Source organism: Acipenser ruthenus, chromosome 25 (genome assembly GCF_902713425.1).
Source record: "Acipenser ruthenus chromosome 25, fAciRut3.2 maternal haplotype, whole genome shotgun sequence".
Classification (NCBI taxonomy): domain Eukaryota; kingdom Metazoa; phylum Chordata; class Actinopteri; order Acipenseriformes; family Acipenseridae; genus Acipenser; species Acipenser ruthenus.
The window spans coordinates 4,436,024-4,454,845 of record NC_081213.1 but is presented as its reverse complement, the minus strand read 5'-3'; the positions used below and the strand labels follow the sequence as shown (position 1 = coordinate 4,454,845).

Below are 18,822 nucleotides of genomic sequence, written 5' to 3'. Positions count from 1 at the left end.
TGGAAACATATGCTGGATCTGTCTTCAAGGAGTCCTATGTAATCTGTATTAAGTGCTGGGTGGCTACCTCCGGAGCCCACCTCTGTCCTTAGTTTACTGGAAGAGACAAACCTGTCCTTCAACCAGTACTTTAGTTCCATCATACAAGGAAATGGGGAAAGCCCTGACGCTGGTGTTGAAGGGAAACCCCACCTATGCTCTGTGCCAGGTAAAAAATGAGACTAATTTCCTCATTACTGTATATTGGACATGGCAGAAGCATCTACAGCACGCAAGTCAAAGTTGTAAGTAAAACTACATTTTTATTGTTATTTTTATGAGTGGCTTTTTAAAGTTTTAATATAAATTAACTGTGATATTGTTTGATGAATTCATTAACTAATTATGGGCCCTTTTCTCAAAGCTTCAGCTAATGAGCAGTTAACAGATTTATGAATTATTTTGATGAATTAAAAAAAAGTTGAGTACCTATGCAGCTTTTCTAGATCGTTTAGGAACACAGAAACAGTTTCATTACTGTGGAATTGATTTTTAGTAATGAAGATATGTGTTAAACAATCCATGTGTTAAAGCTTTGTAAATAGGGACAAAAATCGCTATATCAAGTTTTTGCTCAAAAGAGCCAACTTCCCATTTTATATATATATATATATATATATATATATATATATATATATATATATATATATATATATATATATATATATATATATTTCTGTGTGTGTTTTTTTCAGTTGATATTGACACTTTTTAATGTTTGTTTATTTATGTATTTATGTTTACAGCGGCAACAAGGCAGACCGAAAACGACAACATGCCATGCCCGTACAGATTGATAAACTTGCCTTTGAATACACTGAAGCAAACAAAGCTGAACTTGTGGTTTTGCTGTCTGAGGACCCTGCAAGAATTCTGGAAAAAAGCCTGTTCTAAAAACCTGGTTACTCCAGCAGAGTGCCACTGGCTCAGGACAAGCAAATATCCCCGTGATAAACAAATGTGCCAAATGTGTTAATATATTCATATTTAAAAATCTTTCCTACAAAGGCACAACTTACTGTCTCCTGCGAGCATACCTCGCCCTCTTGTGGGGCGAGGGAGAAGTACAGTCTCCATAATCAACTTGGCCTCTCTGAGTCCGCCTGCAGCGCTCAATAGCATAAATTGTAATGAATCGTGTTGAAGTATATCACATGTTGTTCACTGAGGTGCTAACTCTTTTCACACTTTCTGTGAATATTTATGTAACTCATTCTCTTTCAGGTGCAGCGCTCGTTTGTTAATTTCCCCTCCCAGCTGCCATGCAGAGAACGGGCAACACTCCTTAAAGACTTTTATCTCTTCCCTGGACACTGAGACACTTAATGGAGTTCACGGCTCACATTTCTCCTGCGCATATGATGAGCACAAAGACAATGCAGCACAAGGAACTATTCAGGCACCGTTTACAATGTTCGGGCAACAGAATCTGAGCCGTCTTCATTGAAGCTGTTTGGGAAAAACAATTGTGAAAATGTCACCGCATGTTTTGGGAGATGTATTTACGTTAACTTAGCAGTTATAATGTGAAAACTGTCCCAAATTTATGTCTGTTTATGATAATATTATTAGTTTATTTAGCAGACGCATTTGTCCAAGGGGACTTAGAAAGTGTGTGAACCGGGGACCTACTAGCTACAAGCCCATTTCTCTAACCACTGGACCACACAGCTTACAGTATTCATATCCTATAGTAAAAAATAAGATAATAATCTTGATGTTTCTGATTTGTCGCGCTGCTTTTCAGAATTGATTATTATTATTATTATTATTATTATTATTATTATTATTATTATTATTATTATTGTTATTAAAGTATTAGGTTCAACACACCAATCGATTTCCAACTTGTTTTCCAAATGCGTTTTTATTCTTTTAGGCCACCATGCACATGCGCCTCGACAACGCTAGTTGTCATAGAAACCTAGTTGTCACAGAAACGGTAAACATGGTCTTGGACATATACCACATAAACACAAGTTTGTCAGCGCGATTCATCTGACAGTCCAGACTGAAACCGTACTGCAATTAGTTATGAAAAGCGGTTACATTTGTTATCCGATTATAAAGTTGTAGTTCATTTCGACAACATGATTCCTCCGGCCGATTCTTTGTTGAAATATGACAACCCAGTCCTTGTCAGCAGAAATACAGAGAAGAAATCACCAAAGGTAAACACAAAACTGTGTGGAAGCTGGGACCGTTTTCGTTAAGAAACTACATTCATGTAAATCTGATATATATATATATATATATATATATATATATATATATATATATATATATATATATATATATATATAATCCTGATGTGTTCTTTTTGTCGTTATTTTTTGTTATAGTGTAACACAGTGACACAGAAAAGGGGCTACAACTTGAAACATTGTTATTTCCAATCATTTCAGCGCTACATAAATAGCTTACATGAAACAACTAAACAGCGGCTATTGTATTTGTTTCCAAGCTGCTTCTTGGAAGCGTGTGTGTGGGTGATTGGTGTGTGTGTGTGTGCGCGCGTGTGGTATATGGGTACAGTAAATGAGAAACACTCTAACATGCTAATATCTTGGAGCTCACTGATAAACACTTAGTCTGATTAGTGCACTCTTAAATGTGTAGTGGTGCAATCTACTACTCCAAACTACCTTTGGGGCAATGTAAATAAACTGGACTCTCAACAAGGTCTGCTTTATGATAACTTGGTGAAAAGGCTGACCTTTGGAAGTATGTAATAAACAGACACTAACTAACTTAATCGTTGGACTGCAGCTTTAAGAACCAAGGAAAAGGATAGCTACATGTGAGTAAAGGTTATTGCATGTCATATGATAGCTGGAATTTCTTTTCTGTAAAAAATATGTGATGACAGATCGTGTGGCCCAGTGCCTGATTATAGACGTATTTGACACATGCTGGTTAACAACTTTAAAAAAAAAAATAATAATATAATACAATAAATGAACAACTGATACAACCTAAAATCAAAGCAGATGCAAACATCTATCAGACCTTGGCAACTTTTCATCTGATGCCAATGCAGTTACCGCAGGACTCTGAAGGAGATTCCAGAACATTATTCAAACAATACTGAGATGCTGCACCAGACCACAATGCTGTTGTTTCCTTGTCATTAACAGAAAAGGCAGCACTACTGTATTTTATGACTATTTTATTTTCTGTTCTAAGGCTTTGTTTGGTAACTTCAGAATTTATTTCCAGTCTCGACCTTTGAAAGTGAGCCCTCAGCAACCAGTGGTAACAGGTCCAGTCCCCCCACCTCCCAAATCAAAGACAACTTCAATTGATGTTAACAAAGAACAGACTGAGGAAATCCTTAATGCAATCCTACCTCCCAGGTACCTCTCATATGTGTTTTAAAAATAATTATAAAACATTCATAATGGAAGAAAGAAATACAACTTCATATTATTTCAATCAGTTATTTTTATTGTATGGCCACTAATGTGTGTGTGTGTGTGTCATATTTAACAATGAGCATCTTTGTATTTCCAGAGAATGGATGGAAAGCAACCAGCTGTGGGTGCAACAGGTAGCTAGTACCCCTTGCACTCGCATGGATGTGGTTCACCTACAGGAACAGCTGGATCTGAAACTGCAGCAAAGACAGGCTCGCGAGACAGGAATCTGCCCTGTGCGCAGGGAGCTCTATTCACAGTGCTTTGGTACGTTTGTGAGATATTTGATCGAAAGCATCGCTTTTTCTTATTCGAATATTTTTTGAGAATGTAAACAAATATTCTCAAATTTTTAACAGGAACTTATTTGTACCATATTAAAATTAAAATAAATCTCCTCGGAGTAGAATAAACTCAGTACACCAAGTAAAGAGAGGAACATACTGTACAGTATTAATTACTTTTTTAATTTCAGTCATTTATGCACTGGGTTCCTTTGCATGATATTGTTTTATGAATGAACACAACCATGTTAATTTTTGCCACCCAAATACATTTCCAGCAGTGCTTGTTCAAATATTCATCCCAGTACCATCACACTACAAAGGCACGGATTGCTATTTAAAGGGGAACTAGTAGAACCAGTAGTTCTTATTAGCCATTCACAGATCTTACCTATCAGTATGATAAAAGGTTTAGTACGAGATTGACCTCTGCCCCTTTGAAATTCACGTGTTCTATTATATAGGCTGCTAAAACAAATGAAGTAGCCTTTGCTTAAACAGGTCTAACACTTTGTTATTTGTTAGTTTGTAAAGCAACCTGGGATGCTTGTTAATGAACAAGAAGTAAATTCAAACTAGTATTAATGTGCATGTTGTGTTTTCTTTCAGATGAACTTATCAGACAGGTCACCATTAACTGTGCAGAGCGCGGGCTGCTTCTGCTGAGAGTGCGAGATGAGATACGCATGACTATTGCTGCCTACCAGACTCTGTATGAAAGCAGTGTGGCGTTTGGTATGAGGAAAGCTCTGCAGGCTGAACAAGGGAAATCTGACATGGAGAAAAAGGTACAAAACTATTCTAAAACAGCCTAGAGAAATATTTCAAAGTGTAATTGCCATTGGTCCTCATTGGGGTTAAAATAAGCGATGCAGTTTGATTTTCTTATTTCGCTTTTCATTTTAGATTTCCGACATGGAAAATGAGAAGAGGGACTTTGAGAGGCAACTGAATGAGCAGAAAGCAAAGTGTGAAGCTATTGAGAAACGTGAGGCTGAGAGAAGACAGGTGGAGGAGAAGAAACACACTGAGGAAATCCAGTTCCTCAAACGAACTAACCAGCAACTCAAGGCAAGGCAAAATATAGTTGGGCAGTGATTGCCAATGATAAGTCAAGGCAGCCATTGCAAGTTGTTAGGAATGTAACTTGGCATAATCTGTATTCATTATTTATATATTTACGCAAGAAAGCTTACTTCGATGTCGTTACAGAAATGTACAATTTAAATTTAGATGTCAAATATCACTTAGTTATTTTAATATCAGTAAAAAGATTGCTTCGATAAATCAGTCAAAATGTAATAGTTACATGCCAGATTTGATAGGATTTTTCTGTTTACATTTGACAATACCTGGATTTAACATTCAAGTATGATTTGTGTTTTACAGGCACAACTGGAAGGTATTATTGCTCCGAAGAAATAAGTGGACCAGAAAATCTTACATTTATTGTTTCCACTATGTAATACTGTTGTTTATTAAATTCTTATATAAAATACTCCTTGATTGTTTTTGTCACCCAAATACATTTTATATAAAAGTATTTTAAAACAAACTGGTTCTTTACTATCTAAAGGTGTTTTTCATATCTGACTTCCTTTTCTTATTAATATTATTTTTTTTACATGAAGCAAACTTCAACAGATACAACTTTCTTATCTGTTTGAGTATTTTGCTTCAATTTTAATTGTGCGGAATTGAACTAGGTAATGTTCTGGAAAACACAATGAGCAGAACACAAGTTCTGAGGGTGCAGCATCTACTACACAATGATGTCCCTGCATGAGACTCTACATCCTCTGAATAGCAATAATGACTGGTAACTCTAAATATATGTTGCCCACAGTTTTGTCCATGTATTTATATCCAAAGTACCATATAGATAACATTGGATGTATTGTTTGTTTCTCAATAGCCCAGAAACAAACTGAGATCCAACTGTGTTAGCATTTTGGTAAAAATCCTGATCTGAAGTGTGCCTTTAAAAAAAAAAAAAAAAAAAAAACACAAAAAAATGATATATATATATTTTATATATCAGGGTCACAGTGATCTTAAATACTTTATATCTTTAAAGCATTTAAAAAGCACAGGTTTAAAGGCATCATTACAGTTTATTTTTTTTAAGAAGCTGCGTCTCACGACTTATGTCTGAATTTCTTAGATTTGGGTCCTTCTGAGCTGCTTGGTTTCTTTTTGTTCTTGTTCTTGTTTTTCACGTTGTGTGTTTCATAGTATCGAACCCCCACTTTCTTTGAACGCTGGGACCTTTCTAATCTTCTCTTCTGCAAATTGAAGCACATGAAAGATGTAAGCACCAATCAGTAATGAAAACCCAAATAATTTTACAAAAGAAAATGACAAATGAATGGTGGTGGTGAATAATAAATCAGACAGAAAAAGGACAGTACACATACATCTCAGTTATACAAACTTCTACTATGAATATAACAACCCACCCATACAATATTAATTTAATAAGCATTTAAAAACAGCACTTGCCTCCTTTGAAGTCAGTTTGACCTGAGGTTCTTCAACATCATCCTGTGCCTTTCTCTTTTTTCCTGCATTTGCAATAACTAAAAGAAAAAAAAAGTTTATGGTTTACCATGTGGAAAGGCCTTGTGCAAATTACAATTAAGAAACACATTATTTCAACTATTATTTATTTAAATTGGATATTTTTTCTTATACCAAATAACAAAACAATAAAAATATTTTATATGAATTATTGCTTTTAGATTTGAACAAAAGTGAACCGATACATACTGTACAAACAAACACACAAGCCTAAAAAAAATATCATGTAACAGCCAGATTGTTTGAAAAGGATATTATTTATTTTACATTACCTTTAGGTTTTGAATCAACTGGAGACTCCCGTTTCTGTTCTGTCTTTGTGATTACCTTTTCAGAGAGTCCTTTGGGTATTCTAAAGTATGAAGAACACATCAAAATGACTAATATTCATCAAACACATACTAACATTTTACCCAACAACGAGTCACACCAATGGTTTATGTATTATAAACTTAAGATTTGTATTGCCCAATTAATATTGTAAACAGTAACAATTTACAGTTACATCACTATATTAAGATAAATGTAAATATAAAAAAATACCTTATGGCTGAAAATCTCTTGGACTTGGCTTGATCCAAAAACTTTTTGTATTTGTTGATCTTTTCATCCAGCTCACGAATCACCTCTTTGGAGCTCCTCTCTTTGCCCTTTGCTTTGGGTGTTGTCTGAGCAGACTGGTCGCCTTCAGGTTTGTCTCCTTCCTGAACCTCATTGTTTTCAGGACTCTCATCTTCCTCTTCCCCCTCTGTGCCTTCCTCCTCCTCCTCTTCTCCCGAGCACTCCTCTTCCGACATATCTGACATTTCCACAGGCACCAGGTCCTGCTCCGTGAATTCCGGGACTACGTTAATTTTACCAAAGTTCTGCCGTACGTGTGTCATCATGATCTGCTGGATTTCTGTGTCTTGCTTTGCTTCGGCTGATTTGTTATCAGCCTCTGCCGTTTCTGGTTCCTTTTCTGGGTTGCTGACCTCTTGGGTACTCTTGGCAGCTTCGATACCTGCTTGAGGCTGAAAGGATAATGTAATAAAATCATGCATTATAAATTCTAAACAGATGCATGTAGAATTATTTGTACGAAAAGTTGATATTGCATTCTATCCAAAAGGAATCAGACTACCTGTAGCCATTCCAGGTTTAACTATGGATTTAAATTAGCCTTTCTATTTTTTTACGAATACAATGTGGCTAAATAAACTGGTAAAACCAAAGTGGATCAAACAGTTAAGCAATGGGAGCTTTACTTCCATCCCCTGTATTCATCAGATTAAAAAACATACAACTTCTAGCCACTAGGTGGCACAAATCACATCTGGAAAAAATAATTTCAACCCCATTGTTGCTGCAAGGCTCAAGATGAATTTGAATGCATCCCTTACCTCTGAACCTGGCTCTGCATTTGGGGGCTTCACAAAAAAGGGGATCCTGCCCCTCTGCCAGTCATTCAAAACCATTTTTGATACAGTCTGCAAGTCAGGTTCTCCACCCTGTGTTTTAATGACAAAACAAATTATTGATGTTAAACCTTATTAAACAGGAATCCTCTGAATAGCTGGATTCCCATTACTGTCTCCAGAAATGATAAACTGGATATGTCCTGGTTTAACATGATGATGCTATATAATCTCTCCACAGGTGCAAAAAAAAGTGGAATACACCCAAGTCCCTTTATATCTTTTGAATAAATGACATAAATAGGCAGTCAGACAGAAACAGGTACTGTAGACACTCAAACTATTATTTTGTAATGCATTATAATTCCGTGCCATCTCGGACTGTAGATTTATGCAACATTTTTCCAGTATGAGAAACTACTTGATCTGCAGCACTTGGGGCTTCACATACAAATCTCAATTTCCTTTTCAACTAAGGGGTTTATTTGATCAATTTAAACCCCGCCAGAATAGCTGGATTACATTTTTTTTTTGGGGGGGGGGGGGGGATTTTATAGTACCAGGGAATCACATACATTACTTACTTCGGTAACACTTTACTTTAGGGACCTGTTATACGCGATTATAAACAATCCATAAACATTAAATTATGCTATTAACAATTACAGAATATGATCAGAAATAATAAGACCATTCTACATTTTTGCCATTGTTTTTTTTATGCTGCTGTTCATAATCAGTTATGACAGTTAGTACCTGTCTGCCTGTCTTTTCAGGTCTGTTTGTCTTTCTATGTCTGCCTCACCAATTCTATGGGGCTGCTTGGCTTTTGCAATCCAGTTATTATACACTTTTGCCATTGTTTATAACCACTTATAACCGATCCCTAAATGAAAGTGGGACCCGTCCTTCTAGGTGTAATCCCAGGATATCCAGCGATAAGCCATGGTGATTCCCCATTGCAGTAAAACTCTCCAAGAAAATCCAGCTGTGGCTTAGCCTGGCTCATCAAATCAACCTCTAAAAGAAAGCAGCCAGTGCCGCTTCTGGTTTCAATTATTACTCTGGACACCAACGGCAAGTTTTGTTGATTGATTTGTGGGAATTTTCTTTGCATAAATGAATGAATACAACATTCCAGCTCACTGAATTTCCTGCTAAAAAGGTCAACTCATTTAAGGAAAAATGAATTAGCCTACACTAAGAAAACATACATGGTATTCAGAAGTAATGCCCACAGCTCAATTTCATTACTGCGCCCTCAAACATCATTGTTGAACTGTTAAAGGCTAACCTAATATAATGAAAACCCTCCAAACCCCTCTTCATTGGAAATATTTATTGGGAAACAGCTAACCTTTAAGAGTTTTCCCATCCTAAATGCCAGCTTTTCCAAGAAGTTCTCGGGTGACTCCCAGGAATCAACACGGTATGTTTTTTGAATGTACTCTGGTTTTGCTCTTTCCAGCACTGCAGCAATGTGGTCTTCTGGGCTCTTGATTTTTTCAACCTGAACCTAAAAATATGCAAAATAAAAAGTTAACTCCATTCATGGAAGCACTATTTTTTTTCCCATTACCAGTAAATACCATTACACAATTAAGGACTGCAGTTCCACTTAAAAGTAATCATAAACTGTCACTATGGCAAGCATTCTCAAAATATTCAGAATACTATAACGTGCAAGTGGGAATCATTTCATTAAAACTCTACAGTATGTTTAACATCACAATTATAGCCTGTCCATCCAATTCTGTTTCTACCCACATTTACAGCAAATGTATACTTACCACTCCTTTTAACACTATATCGCTTTCAGTGTCACCGGATGGGTAGACAACCCCAGGGCAATCAATCAAGTAAATACGACGCATCAAGGTGATGTACTGCCAGACCTAAACAATCAAAGCAGAACCACTTTTACGATCTATTTTTAAATGACAATACTTTAACATACAAAACCTACACAGTGAATGGTAGTGATGGGAAATACTTACAGAATTCATTTATCAGTTATAAATATTTATATATTAAATATCAACTTAGGGTTTTGCAAACAGGCACTGTAACACAAATCACTGTAAAATAAACGACCTTGACCAAATCAAAACTGGAATCCGATAAACTGAAACCCCATCAGATTTTTTTATAGGCATTACCCATCTTTAACAATCCAGGAAAAAAAGGATATATCAAGTACATTTTCCCCCACTGGACATCTTGGCTTTGAAAAGCTTGCTGCCTTACACAACTGCCTTATTTTTCCAACAGTAGAGCCCCACTTATTATAAGCAGTTACGTCAAGTGGTTCAAGAAGCTCATTTGCGAGATGGATCAGGCAGCACTCCCTACCTTTGTTTCTCCTGCGATGGGGGCCACATTGCAGACCTTCTTGGAACGCAGCGTGTTTATCACAGAGCTCTTGCCAACGTTTGGATAACCGATGAAACCAACACTGATCTGTTTCTTGTCAGTATGCAACTGTAAAACATTTACACACAGGTTTAGATAAAGGTATGTGTTTCACTAAGATAAACTTGTGATGGCTTTAAACAAATACCCACAGCCTAAGACTTTGCAGTAAAGCAATGTATTCTGTCTTGCTGATAAATGAAACTCTAAAATTATAAATGTGGCCGTTTTATTATAAACTTTTCTGTGTAAGGTATGTAGGTGTTTTCTACATTAAAAAAAAATATATATGGTATTCCCATAAAACATGAAGGTGATTTTCAACCACATTTTACTTGCAAATACATTTTGTATTCATCAACTCAACTGACGTGTTTACCTTGACAGCGAGATAACAAAACTACATCTTTCTTATCGGTACTATTTATTAACTCGTTCCCAGAAATCCAGAACATTTCATTGCACATATAAATTATTATGAAACAAAATCTGTGACATCAGGTTTAAAAGCGGCCTTGTCAAAAACAACAATGTAATAAAAAGTTAACTGCATAAGTGAAAATAATGCTGAACTTGTTAACTACAGAAGGTATGTGTATAAACATACATGAATGTATGTCACAATACATTACGTTACTTTTAAAAAAAATATGTTGTCAGGTACTGTTAAAAATTGTGCTAAACACTGCAAAAGTTAACCCGTTACCTTTCCAAACTGCCTTAAGAGTTGAATCAGGGCACCTTTTCCAAAGGAGTTTGTGAGGCTGGCATGAAAAGCAAGTGTGGGATATTCCTTTGATAAGATTGCAACCCAGCGTTTCTGTAAAGTAAGCAGAAAAGAGCTTATTCCTCAAAATGTTCAATACAATACTGCCTGCACTTGGCATACATCGGAATGTCACAAGCGGCTTCATAATATCTTATTTTACCCAGGAACCCTGTCCGCGTACTCCAGTCCACATATCCCAGTGGCTCAGTCAGTAAAGGTACTACCATGTGGTGTGGAGGGTTGCCAATCTTGGATTGGGGCCCACAGAGAGCTCTGCATTGGCCTTTGTGCTTCTGTGGGTTTGGGAGCTAAATTGGCTACGGGAATAGTGACCCCCATTGGTCAAACACCCTACGAGTTCGGAAGAAGACCTTTGAGGGTGTTCTGCTAGTTTCGGGAGGTGGAAAGAGGCGATTGGCTTAACAGCAGGAACGAAGGTCGGCTGTTGATGTTCAGCCCATCTGATCAGCATATGAATTTGGCATTTCATTTTAGGTAGTGTAACAAGGCAGGGAGGGGGTTAAAATCCTCCCTGCCAAACACACGTGCAAATGTGTGTTATCGTTAATTTGTTATTATTGTGTTAATTGTTTTATTGGTTTTGGCAGTTGGCGTTTTGTGTGCTGGGTCTCATTTAAAAAGGCAAACGCACGGTAGCGAGAGCAGAATTCTCACAGTAGATAAGCAGGTATTAAGTGGCAAAGTTTGGTTTCTGTGTTGCTATCAGCATGCATTTCAATAGGGTAATAAAATTCAGATTACAGGTCAAATCAGATTATCAGGGTCTGAATTAGCAAGGTACAGTACCTAAATACCTGTAACAAAGTTTCTTTTTCAGAAATAAGGGTTATAGTGAGGCATAGCTGTGGCATGAGCAACAAACGTTTTCCTTTGTACCTCTGTGAATGCTAAGTCTTGTGAAACCAGATTCAAACCCAGGACTCCATTTTATAACTACATCTTTAGTCAATACCAAAAAACTGGCAAAAGGATTAAACGTTGTTAAATTAGATTCGTCTCATTCCAGGCTCTGTAAAACCATATTTAACAAGAATCCATATGAAATACAATAACACTACAGATCTTTGTCCAATGCTCAATAGCTGGTAAAAGTGGAAACAATCAACTATTGTACAATTACACAAGTCACTCATTTTACTGCCAGCGTCTAGTAATGAAAGGGCTTGGGGTAGGTACTAAAGTAGACAAACATTAGGAATAAATGAATGATTACTTAATTATGTTTTTGTTTTCCCCCCCAGATCCTCAGAGCTGGAAAATAGACCCCCAGCTGTACACTAAAGAAGTTGTATGATGCCAAAACACTTACCGTGACCCAGGTGGGGATGAGATCACATTTATTAAGCACGAACATGAAATGTTTCCAAGGTTTCTCCTTCTTTAAATATGACTCAATGCTACGAGAACGCGTTCCCATGGGGTCTCTGGCATCCAGCACTTGAATTATAACATCGGACGAATCTAATACCTTAAAATTAAAGGGAGGACAAGAGCGCTTTAGGCAGGTACAGTATAGCACGTACTTAGTACTATACATAAGAGGCCACAATACTCTGCACAGCATTTAAGAATGACAATTACCCACTGCATATAAAAGCAGAATACAATTAAAAAAGCACAAGAAATGCATTTAAAAAAAATAAAATAAAAAAAAGACAAAAAGTGTTTAAAAACCTTATAAAGTTCACCCCAGATCCTTTTTGATTGCCCCTTTTTGTAGATTTCCTCTTGGACTTCATCCCTAAAATCACAGAATTAAAATGAAAAAACAAAAAACTTAAATGCTATGTACAAAACTTCTACTGGACACTTAAAAACAAATCTAAATCAATATCGTACCTCGGCCTTTAGGTTATTACAGAATTGGAATATGATCTAATCATATATGGTTTTTTATAAACCTCTTGAATCGAACAGAGAATGCTTTCTAAGTTTACAGGGCTTTACAGTGAATTAACAGCTGCTTAGTTTAACATCTGACAGCTGGAATAACTGTCCTTGTAGTTTTATCTGTGGTTTTTTGTACGCGGTTTTTTCAGTAGGAGGATTGGATGTTGTGTGTAAAAGTTATGTGGTCAAACATCTTGAGCATCTCTTAAACACACCACAGTGTCATTATGAAAAATGGTCAGAAACGGTTTTGTAAACAGGATACAGTACCTTACGCCAGTGTCCTCCGTCACCAGATCCTTATCTTTGTCCTCGCTGTATTTATCTGCAGAAGCCTCAGCTTTCTCCACCAGATCATGCACATCAGCTGCAGACAGGCTTGGTCTTTTCCTCTGGGCTTTAGGACCAAACGTTGTTTCAAAGGTCTCCGTGTCTAAAATGTGTACTTTTGAGTTCTGCGGATTAAACAGAACTGTGAGCAAAACCTCATACTGAAGATAAGGTAGGTGCAATATGCTTATGTTCTATTTTGTGTAAACTATATTAAATATGGTATTCAATTGCTTTGCTGTTACCTGAAATGTTTATTTGAGTACATTCTGTATTGCTTACAAAATGGGTAGCACTTCAAACAGCTATGTATAACACCACAACACAAATCTTCTGATGTCAATGACTTCATTCGTGTCATACCCATGTTAGTTTCATGGGAGGAATACATTATACCAATAGCGAAATAGGTCCCTATTTGTCACTCATTAATATGGAAGGACACTTTGCAAAAGTATTGTAATCTTCAAATAAATAAGAGAAGTATTCAGTGAACCATAATACCATAATGTATTTTGCAAAATTAAGCCTTCAAATTGTATTTCTTACTGAGTCCTCCAAATCCAATCACATGACCTTGTTTTTACAAATCAGGCTCACTTGTATACATGCTTAAAAACCAAACAATTTACAGATCCTGTCAAAAGCACAACGGTTCAATTTCTAAATGCAACGCAACTGCCAAGTGGTTCTGGGAATAGTTTGGCTTTCATGACCAAAAAAAAAAAAAAAAAGATTCTTTTCTTTTTTTGTTCCAAATAACATTTTTCCCTAATTAAGTTATATTGTTTTATTAAATGCACATGCAACACATTCCTGTGGAAATATGTGGCAATTGTCAAATATAATAACTTTAGCTGAGATAATAGAAACTCAGTACCATCGCGGGATGTACTTGAGGGCATTTTTGAATCCAGATGAAATAAAAGACGGTTGTGCTATCATTTATCATGCAACGCTGGGGTTTAAACTCTTGTAAGTGTACATATTTCAAATAAGCCTCTCCTAACTTATCATAACCAGTTGATACCTTTCTCAGTGGTACGGTTTTGCCAACTACCACCCCTATAAATGCTGTTTTATAGAAATTGCTTGTCAAAGAAGAAAGAACATAGGATCTTGCACCTATACCTAATCCAAACTACCTAAATAATTTGTGATTACCACAAGTTGAAAACATGATTGTCAATGAAGTGAACGGCAATAGTGCCAACAGACTCTGGACTGACTTTCGTGCATACTCTGCTGAAACTCTTTATAGTGTTTTCCATAAAAATCAATTTTGACATTTTGGAACAGAACATCTGTTCTATACACAAATCACAGATTTCTACAATGGACAGATTAGACAGTTTCCCCTCTCCTTATTTTATTACTACTGTATTTTTGGCACTTGTTACACTGCTTCAAAAGGTACAATTCACCAAAACATGGATATAATTGTCATTGAGGGCAGTACTGGAAAAGCACAGCCAAGAAATCACTAGACCCAAAGATGGCACTGAAAGTTATGGAAATGTTTTTCATATGTTTTTCAGGAGTAATATAAAAACAGCAGAAATGTGATTCAGTTAAGGTATGGCACACCAAAGATTATAAACATATGGAAAGAGTTTGTGACAGACAAAATGATTCTTGGTGATACATCTCCCTCCCGACCTGTGAGGATGCAGTGTAAAGGGAACAGAGAGCCCTGGACTGCACGGCCTGACAATTCATTCCCAGGGTTAGGTGTAAGTCGACCATCTAGAAAGGGGGCTCAGCTGCGGTACATTTAAGTCATTGCCCCAGAGGGAAAGCGATGTGACAACTGCGGATTGGAGGAAAAAAGGCTGCACTCGCTAACCAAGGGGGTGTGACTGAAGGTACAAATAGAGGACGTAGCTAGGTGATCTGTTCCTTTGTTTACGGTTAAGAGAAACGCTGAAGGACGAAAGTAAAATAACCGAGTGTTTAGTGTTTGTTTGTCTTGTTCTGTCATGTCTAAGCAATTCACTGTTTGTTATTATTAGACGGCTGAACACGATCCAGAGCTGTCGCCAAAGGCCAACACTTACCCGGACATCACTGCGTTTCACAAAGAACTGTGATTACACCACAAGCACTTCAGCACGAACTGTGGACTTGTGTATGTGTTTTGTGTGGGTGTTTAAGAACGGGACTGTTTATCATTTCGGCCGCTTTAATGCTTATCACCCTTATTATTTACTGTGTTTTTGTGTCATCAGACAATTGGATTTAAAATAAAAATAACATTGCACCTGGATTATTGTTGTCTGTCTGTTCACTATCACTGCAGCATTCCTGCACCTGCACCTGCACACAGTTAACCACTTTGCCACACAATTTCCTTTCTGGCACATCCGGACTTAATGCACAGCATTGTAGACTGCATCTGTCATCAACTCAGAATACAGCCGGTCAAAGCTGACCCCGCCACCCCCCACTCCCTCACCCTGTGCATGCTACACTCAAACAAAATCAAACAAAAAAAGGTCTTTACAGAGTATAGATCTTACATGAGATTTGATTCTGTCTTGCAAGAGAGACATCGGCAGCTTGCTCTTTTTCATCACTACTCTGTATGGGTCCTTCTTCACTCGATCCATTTCATCTTGAAACTTCTGCAGAGATGATTGCTTGATGACCCTCGTGTTAGCTGTATAGTTGGAAAAACACCAGGATAAAAATGAACTACATTGTACAGGCTCTGTACTTGAAATCTGCCCTTAACGATTGCTCCATAATCTTTGTAAACCTAAATAATGTAAAAGAAATACAACAATTCTCCAATATATACACTAGCATCCCAACAGGACTAAGGGACCAGTCACTACGTGTATTATTATTATTATTATTATTTGTTTATTTAGCAGACGCCTTTATCCAATGCCTTTATATTTAGCAGACGCCTTTATTTAATGCAACATGCATTAAACATGTGCAATACATTTAAACTGCATCCAAATGTCAGTACATATGTAAGAAAGTGCTATATATTCATGTGGAAGTGGTCATATTGGGTCTTTAATTGTGACTTCAATACAACAGAGAATAGTGAAAACACTTACCAAACCACTTAATATTCGGCTCTACTCTTGCTACGGTTCCAGGTGCCACTGTAGACTGGTACTGCAGAGTTTTAATGACTTTCCCCCGGTTGTTTCTAAAGGCAAAGGGAAAACAAGTGGTTATGAAGTGTAATTTCCGTTATGACAGACAGTGTGTCCCAGTAACGTTATGGCAAGGATGGTGTTGAAACTGTAGCCACATTGCTGCCTTTTCACATGGAGACACCTGCCTCAGCAACTTCAATCAGCCCTGATCACAAATGAGCCACCCGACAGTGAGACAGCTTCCTCAGATGGTGAGGAGGAAAGATGAGCACTGAAAGAAATTGCTGAAACTGTTACGTTGCCAACAGTTAGTGAAAGCATAAGGGTTTATCACATCTGACAAGCAACTAGTTGTCTTTTGTATTAGACCCTTATGCATACAGATTAGATGCCAACATATGTGACCATCCTGAGAAATCAGGGATGAAAACTGTCTTAGAAATATTACATCAATTAAAATAGGAGGGCATTGCCTTAGGGAATGCTATTGCTAATAATTAACAAATGGTCTAAAAAGGCAGATAAGCAAGTATTTAATCACATTGAAGCAATTTTCCTGTTTCAGCAATACTCCCAAAAATGACAAATCAAAAGAATTTCTTAAAAGCTTCCATATTGTTTCTTTCCTGCATTCCTAGATAAGCCCAAAATGGTTTAAAATACTTAATTACTTCAATGTTTATTTAAACACTTGGCACATGTTCAAAGTTTAGATTCTTTTTGTATTTAGTGAAGTTGCTAGTTTTACACAGCTTAACATGCTCTGTTACTACGTTTAATCATTGCTTGCAAATGTATTAGGTACAATCAGTGGGTACCTACCGACGTTCTTTCTGCCTGTACATATTCAGGCGCTTGACGGTTGCCCGGTCCCTCATATGACTACCTCCAACACCCTTAGGTCGATCTTTCAGTACAAAAGGAAGACAATTACACACTGAACCAGTTGCAAAAGGTCCTCGTTTGCATAGCAAGATGATCTCTACTGCCTTATTGTTTTGCTTCTTGTTTTCAATCTTAAGGCAACACTAGGTACAATTCCTGACCATAGGACTATATGTGGAGTCAAGTGGGGCCATTACACACACACACTATATATATATATATATATATATATATATATATATATATATATATATATATATATATATATATATGACTTGTAACCTGATGAAGACACGGAAGTGTCGAAACGCGTTGTTCTACACAATTTTTTAGGTAAATCAACTTTGATGGGATACCTGTAAGTATCTGTAAGTCGCTTTGGATAAAGGCGTCTGCTAAATAAACAAATAAACAAACCTGTCTCTTCACCTTTTTTGAACTGTTCGCCACCATTTGGATCTACATGAGAGTGATGCTATACTGCGACTAGATAAATATAAGTGAGTTTACTACCTGCTGTATCAGAGACAATTCGTTTTAATTGTTTTTTTGTGCTTTGTAGCAAGCACGTCACCATAAACTTTTTTGGTGCACGAGTATATATATATAACATTTTTGTCTTGGTAGAATTTAACTGCGCAAAGTTAAGCTTGGCATACGGCCAACGATTCAGATTTCCTCTAACAACAGCGCAAGCAATTACAATCTTTGACAGATAAAACACCTGCACTATTGGAATCACCCTATTTGAATGTGTTCGTATGTTATACGCGTTGGTACGGTGTCACGTGGATCTTACACTGACATGTATTTTGTATTTGTATTGTAAACATGCACATACACGGGCAGCCATACAGTGCAAAGCACGGCTGTTTCTGGGTATTTAAATTCTCACCTGGGTTACTGCTGGAAGTAGAGGGGTTAATGGAGCTTCTCCCCTTGTATTGTGGCTTCACCATTTTGGCGGCCGGTTCTAGACGAGCTTCTACGTGAAAAAAATAACAAAATAAACGTTGTTTTGCAAACTTCCAGACGCTTACTCTTCTAACCATACGAGTACACGTGTTGAAGACTTCACCACTGACCCAGGAAGGAGCGTCATCAGACAAGGGACGAGTTACGGAACAATACGAGAAACGTCAATTCAGCGCGACAGACCCGTTTTAGAAATCAACTAACAAACCAAACTAGAAAGTCTTTAGAGAAGATGTAAACGAAACAGATAATGGACAAAACATTCGACGATTTAAGTTTAAGGAGTGTAGGAATCAGAATTTTGGCAGATGTTACTATATTGGATTTTTATAATTGCAATATTTATCAGTCATAATAAAAGTACAAGATAAAAAACAAAAACAAAAAAAAACTGATTTTACAGTATTTATTTACTTATTAGGGTCCAGGATTAATGTTTAATGTCACAACGCTGGTGTCACACAGTGAATACTTTATTATCATATCATAACAATAAATAAATACATTTAAAAAAAAAAAAGAATATCATTTTTTTTGGTACCACATTTTTACATATTGTTGACTGGGAAAAAAACTAATTTCCCCAGAGGAAAGGAACAAAAGACTACAGATCTTGCCAACGTCTGTGGATTATTTGTAATGGCAGTATTGCGTAATTTGTTATTCCTTTCCTGTGTAGTATAATTTAAGCCACAAGTGTTTCCCTGC

At 36.9% G+C, this 18,822-nt stretch overlaps 2 protein-coding genes across 2 annotated transcripts; one reads left to right on the top strand and one right to left on the bottom strand.

Moving 5' to 3' along the window:
* Positions 1-1,960: 1,960 nt before the first annotated feature.
* On the top strand, positions 1,961-5,237 carry LOC117413583 (axonemal dynein light intermediate polypeptide 1). The gene is made up of 6 exons (XM_034022770.3): positions 1,961-2,210; positions 3,259-3,395; positions 3,553-3,722; positions 4,349-4,527; positions 4,646-4,810; positions 5,129-5,237. Exons 1-6 carry the CDS (start codon positions 2,130-2,132, stop codon positions 5,162-5,164), a joined length of 768 nt encoding a protein of 255 aa, XP_033878661.1. The 5' UTR covers positions 1,961-2,129; the 3' UTR covers positions 5,165-5,237.
* A 514-nt stretch (positions 5,238-5,751) lies between these two features.
* On the bottom strand, positions 5,752-18,267 carry LOC117413582 (nucleolar GTP-binding protein 2-like). Its single transcript, XM_058999622.1, has 16 exons — positions 18,035-18,267; positions 17,077-17,161; positions 16,210-16,304; positions 15,658-15,797; positions 13,079-13,263; positions 12,593-12,659; positions 12,228-12,386; positions 10,835-10,948; positions 10,069-10,197; positions 9,507-9,611; positions 9,074-9,232; positions 7,702-7,809; positions 6,863-7,332; positions 6,592-6,671; positions 6,242-6,318; positions 5,752-6,024 (listed from the first exon to the last, which is right to left on the bottom strand). The coding sequence occupies exons 1-16, from the start codon at positions 18,189-18,191 to the stop codon at positions 5,878-5,880; spliced, it is 2,277 nt and encodes a 758-aa protein (XP_058855605.1). The 5' UTR covers positions 18,192-18,267; the 3' UTR covers positions 5,752-5,877.
* Between the last annotated feature and the right edge of the window lie 555 nt (positions 18,268-18,822).

Coding starts and splice junctions, on each gene's coding strand:
- LOC117413583 (XM_034022770.3), top strand. CDS start 2,130: ATGATTCCTCCGGCCGATTCTTTGTTGAAATATGACAACCCAGTCCTT. Junction 2,211..3,258: donor CAGAGAAGAAATCACCAAAG/GTAAACACAAAA, acceptor ATTTATTTCCAG/TCTCGACCTTTGAAAGTGAG. Junction 4,811..5,128: donor GAACTAACCAGCAACTCAAG/GCAAGGCAAAAT, acceptor TGTGTTTTACAG/GCACAACTGGAAGGTATTAT.
- LOC117413582 (XM_058999622.1), bottom strand. CDS start 18,191: ATGGTTAGAAGAGTAAGCGTCTGGAAGTTTGCAAAACAACGTTTATTT. Junction 15,798..16,209: donor GCCGAATATTAAGTGGTTTG/GTAAGTGTTTTC, acceptor CCAACTATACAG/CTAACACGAGGGTCATCAAG. Junction 12,387..12,592: donor TCTGGGGTGAACTTTATAAG/GTTTTTAAACAC, acceptor TTTAATTTTAAG/GTATTAGATTCGTCCGATGT.